The sequence below is a fragment of the Prinia subflava genome, chromosome 2, assembly GCF_021018805.1.
Source record: "Prinia subflava isolate CZ2003 ecotype Zambia chromosome 2, Cam_Psub_1.2, whole genome shotgun sequence".
Taxonomy (NCBI): Eukaryota; Metazoa; Chordata; class Aves; order Passeriformes; family Cisticolidae; genus Prinia; species Prinia subflava.
Window position 1 is genome coordinate 99641041 of NC_086248.1, and position 16761 is coordinate 99657801.

Sequence of the window (16761 nt, forward strand, 5' to 3'; positions counted from 1 at the left end):
ATAGCTCAAATTATGAAGAAGAACAAAAGCATAGATCAAATCGATCAAGGCTGTAGCTTATCATTATAAGCCAAGGGGTGTCTTCTCTTGTCTGAATGTGATAAGATGGCAAAAGAATCCACTTGCAGCTTTTCAGTATCTCTCCCAAAACAGCTGTACACAGAACTGGATACTGAAAATACTCCAGGTTATCCAAACATAAACACAGACTCCCTTTCCTGTTCCCTAAAGGAAAAAAAAACAAAAACCAAAATAATAAATAAGACCCAAAAATAATCTTTTTTTTTCCCCTGAAGATAAATGCAGGAATTTACAGGGAGGACAGAACTAAATAGATAAGCAAGCACCAAGTATCCTTCATTATATATGGGATTTAAAGCACAGGTGAAGAGATTCTTGGTCAGATCACTAGAAAAGTGTCTTTTCAGGAAGTGGGTTTGGAAAGGGTGTTGGAGAACACTCAGAAGTTCTCTCTAACCCCAGTGCCCAGCCAAGAATTATCCACTGGAAGGGAACAAGGCAGGTGCCCTTTACTTCAATCAGGCTTTGGGCAATGGGAGGGGATAGGTGCACACAGGCACCTTGTTTTCCCCTTTTAGGCTTTCTGTTTGTTTTGTTGGACTCTTTTTCTAAAGGGACTTTCCTCCCCCGGAAGCTGCAGTGTCTTACTAATAGGAGGACCTGGTCACTGAGGAGCTCCCCTTTCATCACAGGAGTTTTATCCTGAACACACCAAGCATCAGCTCTGAGGAATAAGTGCCACAAAGAAAATTAAAGCACTTGAACACCCTCAAGTCCCCTTTTTTCTGCCCTCCAATAAAACTTTTTTGTTAAATTTAAGCCAAGTACAAACTTCCAGTCCTGAATTTATTTTATCAAATACGGTAAAACTGAAGAGGTTTTTGGCATGCTATGGGACAGCACCCCAGATGTGTGAGAACAATGCAAAGTGCTGATAACCTCTGCTAACGCCTATTCATTCACAGGTTGAAAAGCTGGCATCAGTTATGTGGACTTTGTGCTCATGTAGAGCACATAAGAGTCTTTTTCATTGTTGTGGTTGAATTATAGATAAACAGCAGAAGAGGAATAGTAATCTTGTAATAATAGAATATATGACAGATGTACTACTGAAAGTCATTCACATGCTCCAGTGGTGAGCATGGTTCAAAACCTACTGGAATAGACTTTCATCTTGCTAATAAATATTCAGAGACTTTATAGTCTTCAAGGACGTAATATTGAACATCTGACAGAAAATTCAGTGTGGATCCATAAGCATTTTTTATTACATTTCGATCGGAAGTAAATTCCTTAATGTTTATAGCAAGCAGTGCCTTTGCCAGAAGACACAGAACTTTCCTGGGGAAAGTACCCAGTGGTTAACTTTAAGTCCAACAAAATAAACAAAATAACAATTATGATTCAAGTGTCGTGTAATTTATTTTCTACTCAGTGAGGAAGAATTGATTTTCCCAGCAGTGTCACTTTACACTGTAATGATTATTGCACATAAGACAACTTAAGAAAATGACGCAAAAACAAACTAGATGGGCTGCAGATCATTGGCTCACCTTGAAGAGAGAGTTAGAGAAACATAAGATACAGTACCAGATGTCAGGGTCCTTGAAACCCCTGCTCTCCTTCCACCTCCTTGATGTCTCATATTAAAATAATAAAAAAAAACCCAAACCCACAACATTTCCAGCAGGGATAAAACAGCACATCTTGCCAGTCTGAGGGCATCTGCTAAATTAAAAACAATGATAACTTGCTCTGACAGAAGGTAATTAAAGGGTATAAGTTGTATAAGAACTTGGCTATTTCAAATGCTCTCACTTTATTCTAAATATCCATTCATGAGTCACATGAGAAAAACACTGCCACGACTCCTTGGCTTCTGTTAGCTGACACTTCAGTGCTGATGATCAAGTGCTAAAGCAATGCAGTAAAAGATTGGGCCCAATATTACGACACAATCTAATGGAAATCAATAGGAATTCTTCCACTGATTTTTCAATATGTATTGGACAGACAATTTATTGCATGCAGAAACCTGAATAATGGGAACAGAGGTTAACCAATCAGTGGTGCAGTGATAACCTCTTCATGCTGAGATGGAATTGTTCCAATCAGAGTTTCTAACAAAAAAATGAGTTGGCCTCACATTCTTCTCTGGCGACATCCACAATCAGCCAACGTTCCGTACATTAAGTGCTGCACATCTTATCTAGCTGATAGAATTTGCTGCAAGAGGCTTGGTTAACCATGTTTGGTTTAGCTTAAGGGCAAGCAAAAATGACAGTCAGCATCAACCACCGAACCTGAAATGTCCCCGCAAAGTTTCCCACTCACCCTTCCAGAATCATTAAGTGTTCCCTCAGATTTATTTCAAAGATCTGCATCATTACTCTATTCTAATTGCAGCTTCCTTGTAGAATCTCCTATCTTTTTCCTCTGTTTTACATGGCAAAAAGTCTTTTAAGTTTCAAAGACAAGCTGGCCTTGCAAAAAAATGTGAGAATGAATGGATTTTGTAGCTGATTACTTTGTCAAGAAAATGTGCTGCTAATTTACACCCCTTGACCTGTTGGGTTAGATTCAGTGCTTGTTATTTCAGCTCTTTTGATTATTTCACCTCAGTAGCCAACCACTTTTTTTTTTTTTTTTTTAATGTGACATTTATATCTATTCTTGCGAATGGATTGTTCAAAGAGTAGATATGATCGCAGTCAGTCTCTCTCACCTTCTCAGAGTGCTTCTGGCAATGAGAAAATGAACATTTGCTCTGAGTTTGACAGTTTACAACTGTAAAGGATGTTTATTTCCCAGAGCTTTGTTTATAAGGCTGCAGTGTTTAAAAGAATATTCTCTGCTGCTTTTGGACTCCCTCTCCATCCCCTTCCCCAGCTCCATTGCCCTTCTCTGGAGTCTCTCCACCCCCTCAATATCTTCCTTTAGTGAGAGGCCCACAACTGGACACAGCACTTCAGGTGTGGCCTCACCAGTGCCAAGTACAGGGGGACAACACTGCCCTGGTCTTGCTGCCCACACTATTCTTGAGACAGCCCAGGATGCCATTGGCTTTCTTGGTCACCTGGGCACAGGCTGGCTCATGTTCAGCCCTGCCAACCAGCACCAGCAGGTCCTTTTCTACTGGGCAGTTTTCCAGTCACTCTGCCCCCAGCCTGTCGTGCTGCACAGATTGTTGTGGTCTAAGAGCAGGATCAGCACTTGGTCTTGCTGAACCTCACACTCTTGTTCTCAGTCCATCTATCCTGCCTATACAGATCCCTCTGCAGAGCTTCCTCCTCTCAGCTTGGTGCTGTCTGCAATCGAGGGTGCCCTTGATACCCTCATCCAGGTCATCAACAAAGATATTGAACAGGACTGGCCCAAATACTGAGCCCTGGGGCTCACCACTAGGCACCTACTGGATGTGGCACCCTTCACCACCACTCCCTGGGTCCAGCCATCCAGCCAGTTCTTAACCCAGCTAGGATGCACCCATCCAAGCTGTGGGCTGCCAGCTTTTCCAGGAGAACGCTGTGGGAGACAGCATTAAAGACTGCACTGAAGTCCAGGCAGACTTTATCCACAGGCTTTCCCTCATCCACTAGGCAGGTCACCTGGTCATAAAGGATCAGGCTGGTCAGACAGGGTATGCCTCTAAAGCCCTGCTGACTGCGCCTGATTCCTTAGTTATCTGAGATGTGCTCACACTGTGAGCACTTGTGATCACACTCGAGGTGATCTGTTCCATAATCTTCCCTGGCACCGAGATCACGTTGACAGGGCTCTAGTTTCCTGGATGCTTCTTCCAGCCCTTCTTGTGGATGGATGTGACATTGTCCACCCTCCAGTTTTCTGGAACTTCCCTGGTTAAACAGGACTGATGGTAAATGAGGGACAGGGGCTTGGTGAGCCCTTCCACCAGCTCCCTTGGTGCTCACATCTGTTGCCAAAGACTTGTGAGTTTCTAGGTGTCCCACCATATCACTGATTACTTCCTCCTGGATTACAGGGGGTCTATTTTCTCTCCACCTCTGTCTACCAGCTCAGGGGGCTGGTTACCCTGAGAAAAACTGGTCTTACTGTCCAAGAGACAAAAAAGAAATTAAGCATCACAGCCTCTTCTTCATCCTCTATAACAAGCATTAAAAATATAGAAAGCCAAAACAAAAATATTTTCTGCCTTTGTGTATGCTTTTTGATTCTCCTATCTGCTTCACTCAAGGGTAATCTTCCAAGGCACAGAAATATTTTAGCTGATTATCCTTTATCTGGCAGAAGTAGCCTCTCAGTGAGTATTGCTATTTCAGCATGGAGATTGCAGGGAATGACTAGTGATTGGTTTGACACTGTTTTCTTTCTGCACAGCTTTTTCCATCACCACCCCTTCAATAAGATCAGCAATGGTGAAGACCATTCAGATGACCATGCAAGCTAGGATAGCTTGGAAAGCATGATCCTAGGTATATTGGCAGAGGAAACATGGGCAGTAGCTTCTATTAGGCAGCTGATACTGAGGTTGGAAAAAGACCTTCCACTGGGAGGAGCTCAAAGCCACAGAAGCTCCTACACTGATGTTATACTTGATGTTGAAGGTGAAATTTAGACCTCCATGTAGTTTGGGTGCACCTTTTTCTCTCTTTGGGCCATTTTTAGAAAAACAGTTGGCATCTTATTGAAGCTCAAGGCTTCTAGGACTGAGATCCATCCTGAATCACTTGATTCAAACAGATTAACAAAACCCTGAGTGTTGCTATGCAACATAGTCTGAAGCCCAAAGCTGTTCATAAAAGTAGGATACCAGCGTGTGGTGTTTTACGGAAATCTATAAACTCCTTTATACAATGGACATTGTAAAGATGTGCTCTAGCTGGCAAGTCAGGCTAATAAAAATAGCAGTCTGCCTCCCCACCAGATCAGAGGTTAACAAACGTTCTGTGGAATGCAGAAAATCTTCAAGGAGATGCAAGCAGGAACTTCTAAGGCACCCCTTGCCTCATTGCCTATTTTAGCTGATAACCACCGTGTGCGCTCAGCCTGGAGAACACTAAAGAGATGAATCCACACCTAAAACCAAGGCCAGATCCTGGCAGCCTGACACAGAGGGCAAAAAAAAAGCAAAGTCTTTTGAAGCCTTGAACAAAGACCCAGTCTCGCTGATTTCCAGTGCCGCCACAGCGTCTCTTCCAGACAGCATCCACACTTCTGGCAGACAAACAAAATGGCAAAGCCTGAGCTGGTGCTGGTCCACAGTCCTACAAGCCATCCCCACCAGACCAGGGCAGCAGTACACCCAAGGGCAAGCACTCAGTGGGAACCTCATGGAGACTGCTGGCTCCACATCCAGCCTGTACAGTGCTGTTAAGCTCTTGACGGACATGCTCCAATTTCTAGGGTAAAGTGTTCAAATACCAACACGATTTCTGGGGTGTGGGCCCAGGCAGTGTGCTCAGCCACACTGACACAACACAGCAATAACGTGTAGAAAAATGAAGGAAGTAAAAAAAATATTGTTTATTATATGAATATTGTAAATATGTATTTAAAATTTCCTGTAGATGCAACATTCATACATTTGTGAAGATCTTTAGCTAAGGAGAAATATACAGAGAGCAATTAAACTCATAAAAGGGTGAAAACCTTCCAATTAGTGCTCCATAGGCAGCCCTACTGACCATAACAGAGCCAACAGTTAGCCGTAATTGAAATACTCACAAAAAAATCGCCACCTCAGCTGTCTTTGAATTACTGACTGCAACACTGCTGTGAAATGCTGCTTTTCTAATACAGCGACAGAAACTGATGCAAGAAAAGTACAGAAAGAAAGTGGAAAAGGTGATGATGCAGATGTACCAAGTCAATAAAAATGCATTTGGGGGGAAAAGCCTTGAAACTTTACGCCTCACTTGACATTAAAAAATAGTAGAGTTATAACTTTCTCTGCTGAGAAATAGTTATTAGAAAGAAATACAAATATACAAGAGGTAATTTTTTTTTGTTTGCTATTTGGAAAAGGGAAATATTTTGCCATATGAGAACAGTCTGGTGAATAAGGTGGGTCTAAGCCACTGGGTTAAACCCTGTACTCTGGGGAAATTGCTTGTCTTTTGCAACCCATAGCTTTGCTGTTACTGTAATTGATAAAATTACATTTGCATCCTTACCAGGAATGCTGTGAAATGTTAATAATTGTAGAATACTTTGTGAACCTTAAGACAGTCTTATCAATTCCAGGCGGCCCATCAAAACAATTAAAATCTCCCCATACAATTTAAAATAAATGCAATTTTTTTACCTATTTCATTTGCGCTTTCAATGCCCATTTTATTTTCCCCCACAGTGGTTTGCTGTCTACTGCAATAGCACAAAGTCCTGACTCTGCAAATATGTGCAGACAGGTACTCTTGCACCTGCAGTTTGTCCCACTGGGAAGCAGCGGAGCTGCCTGGGCAAGCGATTAGGATGTTTATGAATGCCTGTGGAATCAGACCCTGGATTTTCTTGTAGGGTATTCCCTCATAGGGGCCACTAATGCTGATTTCAAAGGACTGGAGAATGAGTTCTGGGCTTCATCTGCCATGGCAACAAATATACTGCAGATAGGAAATTACAGCTCGTGGGATTCGGATGCAGTGACTATTCCCCCAAACCAGTCATTCCACCTAGAGAGAGTTGTTCTGCCAAGGCATTTCTTGGTCTGCTGTCATTTTCTAGCACTGCCTGTGCTTCTTTTATGACTCTTCACTTGCCAAAAATGAAAAGCAAAAATTCCCATAGCAGCTCTGTTGGCCAGAGAAAACTTTGGGGACAAGAGTTGTTTTTTAGCATCAACCAACTGTCTTTCCATGGGTTTATAGCTCCTCAACTTATACCTTGCTTGTTCAAATTTATGTGTGACTATAAATATTCTGGCTGGGAGACTGGACTCCAAGGGAAGACTCTTCAGAATTGATTGCTTCCCAGTAGTTATCAAGAAGGCAAAAATGGATTTGGCTGATCTCTGCTCCTTTTTTTTTAAAGCTGTGGAGAGACTAGAGATGCCAGAGAAAGCAGCAGAGGTGGTGCTTCCACTGCTGGAGACAGATGTGCTTTCTTATCTTGGTGAATGTTGGTGGCTTTTGCAGCCATGAATGTTTCCCACAGAACAGGATACCCTTCGACAAAGGGTCTGGTCCTCAAAAATGCCTATTGGGCTACTAAAGGCAATAGTCTAATGTTTTTATACCATGTGATGGTACAAGTGAAAAAAAGAAAAGCTTACCCTGAAGGTAAGCACTGAAATCCAAACCTCTCAAAGCCAAGTGTAGGCAGGGCTGTTACGCCAGAGATTATTTCTAAGCACAAGACACAGCACAGAATACGAAACCATTAAAAAGCTTTCAAAGCTGTGTTCAAAACAAAACCACTGTAATTCTTAGCCTACCTATGTGACGATCCTTTTCAGTGAAAAAAAACCACCTTAAATAACCACACATCACTTCTTCCCAGCCCATGCTCCTGGTTTTGGGGGAAAGGGACAGGCAAAGGGTCCCTCCTTCCATTATTACTTTCTCTTGCCTCAGCCTGGGGCATTTTAGGAGTTACAGCTGTAGATCCATGCTACTGTTTTCCAATCTCCTCTTCTTTGCCCAGGGCCAAACTGGTGGAGGAAGAAGTTACACACAGACACCTTATGCACATAACACAAGTGTGTGGACACACCTCTTGGGGGAGGATCTGGTTTTGGGGTAAGAGGGAGGGAAGATGTCTTCATAAGTATCCCATGGTACCCCAAAATTTTATGTTTAGAACATAAATATAGGACATCAGAAACTCTCCTGAAAAAACAAGCACTACTTTCTTTTCCAATCTTCACACAGTCCATCCAGTTCTTTATTGCATGCTATTATTTCAAATTAAAAAAAAAAATCTTCTGATCTTCATTTGAAAGTATATTCCCCCCTTGCTCCACTCTGAAACAAAAGATGAATCAAACACTGAAAACTTGGAAATTTTCCCCACTGCATGTTTATGCACACAGTGTTTCTGGAAAAATCACCGAAGATTCACAAATTTCTGACTAATAGATATTTACAAATTAATTCCAATTAACTGGCTGTATTTGGACAAGGCTTCATATCAGGAAGTACATCCTCACGTATGTGGATATGGGGAAACTATGCCAATAGGACCATTCTCAGAATAATGCTCCATAGGCATTCAGAAAACAGAATTTCCAGGCAAATATGTCAAAAACTGACTAGTAATAACATTCTTGAACAGATAAGAGAGTGAGCAGAGCTGAAAGCTTCATCCTGCAGCTCACCCAGTGGGTAGATGCTTAAAACTGAGGCTGTCCTGTCTGTATGAAGATCTGTTACCTTTAAGGATACAGCATTATTTAGTTAGTCCAGGCAAAGAGAGAGGCTCAGCAAACTCAACAAACTTATAAAAAGCAAGGACTTGTTCGGCTGAGTTGGGTTGGAGGCTGTTTTCATTTCACTCAGACACATATCTCCCTCTGCATATAATAACAGTCTGTAAACTCTTCTCTAGCTACCCAGGAGCAAATGATTGTAGGTGGCTTGATAAGGTAATGGGAGATAAAAAGCATTCCTACCTTCCAGGCTGAGCTCCTGAAAGACTTAAGGATAGTTAGAGGAAAACAACGAGCAAAAGTAAACAAACCACAAGCTTTTCTGACCCTAGACCCTCAAGATCAAAGAAATTACACCTGAGTAAAAGGCAGAAATTGGGCTCCTTATTATACTGTGTGCAAGACAATTATAAGAAATAATTTTCTATACTCTTACATGAAATCCATGCTTGGTCTGACCTATAATTTGAAATAAGCTTCATTTTAATGACTTAAATTTCACTGCTAATAAGAGCAGCCCAATCAAACCACAGGCAAAGTGTGTGAAATAATTTACAGATTTTGTCTGAAAAGGTCAAGGTCTTAAACAAAGAAAAGTGACTTTTCCTACCAGAGTGCGTGCCCCTCACTGTGTAAAGCTAATAGACTGCTATGAAAAATAATACCTGTCTTTTGTGACCAAACTGTGTTGTTTACTGAACACACACACACACACAGACACATACACTCATTCCCAGTCAGCTGCTGCCAAAATGAACAACACATGGCTGAGAGAGGTCCCCATTGCCAGGCGGTGAAAATGAAAGGAGTTCTTTCCACTGAAGTTAATGAAGCTATGACATTTAAATTAACTGTGAGCCTACCCCAATTATCTGTTAACTTGCCTGCACAAGGACTCAGGAAAGTTAAGCTGAACTAACTAAACTGCCAACAAGAGAGGGGAGAGTGAGGCATGTTGAACTCTGCATGGTTTTCTTTGGCTTCTCAGTTGGGTGTCTCACAGGTTTGCTTATTTTTCTTTGGCAGATAACTCTGCTTGGCTCTGCAGGACCCCCTCCTGCACACAAACTGCTGGCAGTTAGAGCAGGTCTCCCTTTGGGATGTATATTCTTACTTAGCATCTCTCCTCGGTCCAACTCTTTTCCTGTTTTCGTGGCATTCCTCAACCACTCCCTTCCGTCACCCTTGTTAAAGTCTCACAGAAGCAATGCTTCCAGTGACATGTCAGCCTGATGAGACCATCTGCAAAGAAAACCCTGGAGGTGCACAGTAGACTTGCTCCTGCTGGCTTATCAGGTGATACATTTTATGTGTGATACTCTTCCAGAGGAATGTGATTTGCAGCTTTTAAAGACACATCCCACTGGGGATCTCTTCTACAGGAATCATCTCAGAAACGTATCTGGGATTATCAAGTATTTGAGAAGCTTTCTTTTAATTTTATTTTTTATTTAAGTGGCATGGCCTGGGATATTGAGGGAGATAATAAGCTTTACTCTTCAAGACTGCAGTGCTGATATAAATTTTCTAAGTGTCTGATCTATAATATTATTAACTCAAATTCCCAAGATGCCATTTGTAAACCTGACCGGGGAGTTAAAGCACAAGGGCACAAATACAGGGATAACAGATGAACTGTCCCGGCTTGGTAGCTCTTACATTACAGCAACTTGTACCCTGCTGGGTCAGACCATGAGTGGCACCCACACACGTATCCCTTTCTGCATCCCTCTCTTCGTAAATACCCCGAGCTCCCCATGTAAGGGATGGGAAGGAGGCTCCCTGAAGCTGAGACTAAACCACATAAGCACTTTAATGTCACTCAAAATTGTGAAAGCATTTCCCTAGAGCTCTGACTGTGCTCTGCTCTCCCAGCTAGCAGTAGTCATCTTTCTGTGATACTCAATAGGATTCCCTGTGCCAAAGTATCTCTGCATGGGATGAGAGATGGAGTTAATACATTTTAATATTAGACAGGAGAAGGCAACAAAGTCTGAAATACAGTGTTTTACTTCTGCAGAGTGAAAACTGATGAGTTGTGAGAAATTGTCGTAAGGGGATTAAATGAAGCTAGGAAATCATCCATACTGTTGAAGTGTTTAGCTTAACATACCATTTAGAGCAGGGGAAATTAACAGCTGTGTGACACCAGTGAATTCATGACTTCTCAGATCAGCTTAGTGATTCATGTTCTTGTTGGAGAAGTAAAAGATAGAGCTCCATTCTGCAATGCCCCCTAGGTTTACCAGCTTTGCCATTTTTACCACATTTTAGTTTAAAACTACTAATTTCAGATCTTAGTAGGGCTTTTCTTTCCTGGCACGCCTCAACACTAACTTTGGTATTTACCAGATCCCATCTCATGAATAACATTACTGTCAAAGTCTCCTGGGTTTTTAACTATATTCATGACTTGAATGGGGAGACACACAAGCTGAAGACACCATACTTGAGACAAGAAGATGTAAATCCTGCAAATGACTACTTTAATCTTCCAAACACTTAAGAAAAACATTATTATCTCATTCAGTAGGCACGTTTTGATTCATCGTAGGAACTGCACCAGAACACATCTAAGATGTCTGAGAGAGACTTTATTTCAGGACATGGAGCTCATCAGCCCAGGAGCCCATTTTGCCTATTTTCAGATGTGTGGGGATGTGACACAGGTTGGGGTGTGTGTGTGTGTGTGTGTGTGTGTGTGTGTTTGTGACAGAGACTGCTGGAAAAAAACTGAATTTATACATTGAGAGAATCTCTCTGTAGCTGACCCCAGTGAAGGGCATCAGCTTGGTATTCTCCCAATGCTGCATGCAAACAAAATCAAGTCTTGGCTTTCACTGTTTCCCTGCAAAAAGCTCAGTCATTTAGCAAGTCATTAAATTTTAAGTGAATGCACTTCCATTTCAAAGATATATTTTATACACACATACATACATACACACACACATATAGACAACTATACACTTTCAGACTTGGCCATACCTCTCTCACACATTCATCAAGCTGCAGAGCCCATAAGTAAGGTGAGAGCCCTGTGCAAATATTTATTTATAGAGACAGGAGCAAGCCAGCAGAGTGCAAAGCAGCTTCCACTGTGTGCAGTATAACTCCCTGTTCAAGCTCCTGAAGGTTTAGAAACGGAATGTTTCTGTAAAGATATTTGGTCTTTTATACCAGCCCAGTGTCTGTCCTGCTGAGTTTATTATACTTTTGTGTAGTTTTCTTCTGCTTCTTTCTCTTCCTCTCTTATGATCTGCCTATTTCTTTTTATCCTCCCAATTAAAGTGCCAAATATGGAATCCAGCCTAAGCAGTGGACCACCACACTGATACACAGACAGGAATCTTACAGCAGCTCTGTCGCTTTCTGTTTCGAAGTAGGAACTGATCATAAATTCAGGAAGAGAAGAATGTAACCCTAACAGATGCAAAGCTGGTTTGAATTAAAAGCTAAAATAATTTAAAAGTCTTTAGTCAGCAGTCACATGTTCTCAATATGCTCTGCTGTGAAAACATTCTCACCTCATTCCTGAAAAAAATGTGGGTTTATTGATTAATTGTGTGATTAACCACCACAACACAGAGAGTTCAAAGCTTCATGGGTCTTAGTTTCATCAGTTTACTTTATCCCCTCACACCTTGCCTTTCTTAGGTTAAGGTCAGTCCATCAGTATAAACACCAAGGAAGAAGTGTAGCTGTTTGCAGGTTTCAGTGTAATCTCAACTCTAAGTGTGAAAGAATAAAAAAAATCCTAATTGCAGCTGTCAATAACAGTGTTGCAGCTACAATTCACATCATTTGCAGCTTCTGTGGCTGAGAAGCACATCTGACTCAGTACGTAACACAGGACTTGCTATTTCTAGGCAGCTGATGTTTTAGTGCTCAGACATCTACTCAGCCTTGACTTGATAGTCTAAAGTAAATATCCTTGAGCAATTGCACAAAAACACCTATGCAGCGAGCAAGTAAAAAACCCTGCTGTTTATAGTTTGCAGATGCTTGGGAGAAAACACTCTATATAACATACCTCTAAGCTGCTCTGACAATGGCTAAACTGCCTCCTAGAATCACGGAATCATCATGGCTGGAAAACAACTCCTAGATAACTGAGTCCAGCCGTGAAGCCAGCACCACCTTGTTCACCACTAAACCATGTCCCCAAGTGCCACATCCACCCACAACACTTACAGGGATGGTGATTCCACCACTTCCCTGGGCAGCCTATTCCAATGCCTGATGACCCTTTCAGGGAAGAAAGTTTTCCTAATATTGAACCTAAACTGCCCCTGGCACAACTTGAGGCCATTTCCTGTAATCCTGTTACTTGGTGCTATTCAAATGTTTCTGCTTAAAGTAGTTTGTTAAATCTTAAGAAGGATCCCTTCTGAGAATGTTATTTTGATCCGCATTACTATCTCAAAGCAAGACCTCTAATGAATAAATAAAATCCTGCTGAATACTGATGATGGATTATAAAACCTGACACTGGATTTTAAGGGTGGAACAGATCTTCAAGGAGCAAACTGCCTGCAGTTGCTACTGATTCACTCCCTTCCCTCCTCCTCCGAGGCAATTAATTGTTAATACTTGACACAGGTGAGTCTACATTTCCCATCTGAACTGCTGGCCTCTGGTTTCTAATGGATTCACTCCAAAGTCAGAGACATCTCTGAGGCATTTTGGTATCTATTAAAAAATACCAAAAATTCTTCTATCCAGGCAAAGATTATAAAGCAAAACAGCTAACAACCACAGCCTCCCCTGTAACATGCCAGCTGCAGAGTGCTTGGAAATATGCAAAAAACAATGTACAAACCAAGCTGTAATTATCCTCTCATGAGATTTTGGCCTGTAAGTGAAAAAGTAGGTGTGGCCAAAATTAGAGTGATGAAAGCCCGTGGATTCTGATCCTTGCTCTGTTTCCACAGGTAAGTATACAATGAAATCACTCACTGTAAGAGGCTATCAGCCTTCTCCTTGCAACACCCTTGCTAAAGCAGATGCTAATCCAGCCAGGATGAAACCCCTGTCCCATGCACCACACTGCAGAGGTCATGTTTCCTTTGGAGCCCAAGATCTCTCTGTTGGGAAGACAATCACAAAGAAATCCCTCAAGGCAGCAGGTGTTCAGGACCAGCCCTCAAACACTAAGAAAATAATAACAATTTAAAAATTCAGCAATGGCAAAGAGATAATTGTTAGTGAGGGCCCTGTTTTCACCTTTATAATGAGTTTTCCTACCAAATGTCAGAGCTGGCTGCCACATGCCAGTGTCACAACTTCAGACATACCTGTAGTGAAATAGAAACATACAGCAGTGGGAGAGTGCTTGATCAGCTTGAGGCTGATCAGGCTCCTGTTCTTGCTCTAAAGCATTCACCAGCATGCCATTCAACAATTTAAAGGCACTAGGGAAGGACTCTAAGATAACTTAGGAAAGCTATCAAGATCATGTAAGGGAAGGTGAAGAGCTGTAAGTGTACTGAAGAAACCCCTGTCCTTTATATGAAATAAAACCAGACTGCATCCAGGCTCCCAGAATGAGCTCTTAAGTGAAAAAAGTACCTTGCAGAAGCTGTTCAAAGCAAGAAGTCTCTGCTTGTGTCCTGTATGGGGTTCTTAGACACCATGGCCTTCTGTGCTTAAGTTGGTACACTGATTTAAAACCCTTTTCACTCACTGAGATTTTTGAGAAAACATAAAGCAAGAAGATTCTTCTGCTACCAGGAGTGCACCTGCAGTGTCATCTGTAGCAGTAAAACCTATTTTAGTCACCCAAATCACCCCACTGGGCACTCAGTGGAGAGATGCAGAGGAAAGCACTTTTCTAGAGTTCCCCTTGATCCTGGAGGAAAAATCTAAGATTTATTTGTCACTTGATAGCTCTTCAGCTAATGTATCTGGCTTTGGTAATGCTAAGGTTTGGTATATTCAAAGCCACTCTAGGCAGTTTTCAAATTTTCAAGGCATGCTGAAATCAGTCCCAGGGCTATACTGATGGAATGGGTCCTGAATTACTTCCTGAGAAACCAAAAGCTGGTTTATTTTGAGAAAGTGAGAAGAGGGTCAAGTTGAGAGATTTTTACTCCAGTATTTGCACAGTACTGGCAGAAGGAAAGATTTGTTTGTTGATTTCAGTCACACTAATGTTGTATTCAGCCTGTTTCAGAGGATAACACTTGTGCTAAGAACCCACAAATTAGCATCCTCAACAAACTCTCAAGAAGTTAACAAGGAGAGAACAAATCCCATTTTACTAACAGGTGCTTTTCAGTGATACTCTACTTTGCAGAAATAATTAAAAAATGCTTTTGCTTAATCCCTAGAAGGCAGACCTTAACTGTGTAATCTAAAGAAACAATCAAAGCAAAATTAAACAAAATTAGCTGTATACGCCTGGAGCACAGTTCACTCAGGATTCAGATGACCTAAATCACAGATGGATTAGTTTTCCTTCTAGTTGTGAGAATGATTTAAACTTTTACTGACCTTTTGTGGTTAATTCAGACATTTCTCTCAAGTTTTCACCACAGTCTGTTTAGTCAGTGAGCATAAAAACTCCTCCTTCTGAACAAAACAAAACTTCTGCCCTAGGAAAACTGGCATAATAACCACGGATATACTGTGGTGTGTAAAACTGGGATTTTTCTAACTAGTGACACATCATTCTTCATTGTATCCTCCCTTCAAACTTGCCACTCCACTTATTAATCCAAGGCTTTATCCAGAACTACTCCTTTCGGTTTTGCTTCAGGTTGTAACAGTGCCAGATGTCTGTGGGGGTGTTGGCAAAGGGTGATATAATTTGCCCTAAAACTATTACAATGAGAACAATCACTTGCAGTTATATACTTGCCATTGCCCAAGTTCGTTTGCTTGCCTGTGCTACTGACACAGAAAACAGCTGCCACAAACTATTGCTCATGTTACTTTTATGAGAAATAACGAGAAGCTTTGAGATAGACAAAACCCCTCCTCTATCTTCACATTGTTCACTCTCTGCAACCACAGCCACGCTGCTCCTCTGGTGGAGGAGGATCCCTCCCTGAACATTTACCAGAATCTTTTCTGCAATGCCTTTGAGATTTCAAAGGGAAAACATCAAGCTGCGTCTCGGCAAACAAGCGCAAACCTTTGGAAAGCTCCTGAAGTACAAACAAACACTCATCATCAAGTTGTTTGGGGCAGAAAAGTTGCTCTGCACATTCCAACAACGCTAAAGCGAAGCTGTTAAGAAAGCTCAGACTTTATGCTTCAAACTACTGTCGCAGCACCAAGGATGCTTGTTTCAAATTTAGCCTGTACTTTGCATTACAACGTGCAGAATCCTTTCCTAACAGAGATCTTGCAATGAGCACGATCAGAGAAATGGAGAGGAGTTTCAAGGTGTAATTAAGCGAGCGTCGGAGGAAGGGCTGTGCCCTGCAAACAGCTGGCATGGAGTCTCCCAAGTGACTCCCTTCAAACCTGACCTTTGGCTTGCCAAGCAGCAGCTCATTTGGAGAGCCACCCCAAGGCTGCTGCTGCTCCCAGCCGCTCCCTTTCCCTACTTACAGCTCGGTGGTGTTGGCAGGGATGTCCCGGGGAACCTGGACCACCTGGCTCTCCTGGCAGATGAAGACCCTGCCCAGGCAGCGACAGGCAGGGTGCTGGCAGCCCAGGCAGCCCGCCAGGAGCAGCAGCAAGCAGGCAAGGGCTGCAGACATCTCTGCCTTCCCATCTGTGCCCGTCTCCTTTATCTGAAAGGCAAGGAAGGCAGAGACCTCCCAGGCCAACTCCCTGGATGGAAGATCCGCCCCAAAAGCTGGGACAAACCATGTGGCTCTTAGGGGATGACTTCTCAGCAAGTTTCACTTCATGACCCCAGATTCCTTATGGCGTTGGAGTGCAAATAGAGATGAGCAATGCTGATTTTTCATGACACAAGTACTTTGTATTTCAAGTGGTGTTGAAAGCCGGGGGCCCAGCTGTACTAACCAGGGCTCTTTTAATACACTGGGAAAAGGTTCTTCCTTCTCAGCTACACTATTTTTCATATATTGCTTGGTGAGACCAAGGGACAACAAAGCATTTTTACTTTCTACAGCCCAGACCCTTTTTTTCCCTGAAGGAGAAGCACTGTGCTTATGGCACTATTTATGCTCCCGTTCATGGATCCAAGGCCCCCTGCTTTTGTATTGCTCCTAGGAAAATGTAAGGTGCTATTAATTTTCTATAGTCTATTTCATGGGGTAAAAGCTCTACAGACCTGAAGCCAGAGCTAAATAAGGCCTTTTTTTTTCATAGCTGTGATTATTTCTCATGCAGTTGCTGATTCATCTCCTTCTGTTCTTTGGCACCTTTATTGGAACCCAAATGGAAGAAAAATCCACAACACAAATTGTCCCTTT

The 16761-nt window shown here is 42.1% G+C and overlaps 1 protein-coding gene across 1 annotated transcript in view; it reads right to left on the bottom strand.

Annotated features, from left to right (window-relative positions):
- Positions 1-16489, bottom strand: part of FSHR (follicle stimulating hormone receptor) — an 82415-nt gene extending 65926 nt beyond the window's left edge. Inside the window, exon 1 of the mRNA XM_063391209.1 lies at positions 15926-16489. Within this exon, the coding sequence (XP_063247279.1) occupies positions 15926-16077 (152 nt within the window). The 5' untranslated portion in view covers positions 16078-16489. The remainder of the gene's footprint in view (positions 1-15925) is intronic.
- Between the last annotated feature and the right edge of the window lie 272 nt (positions 16490-16761).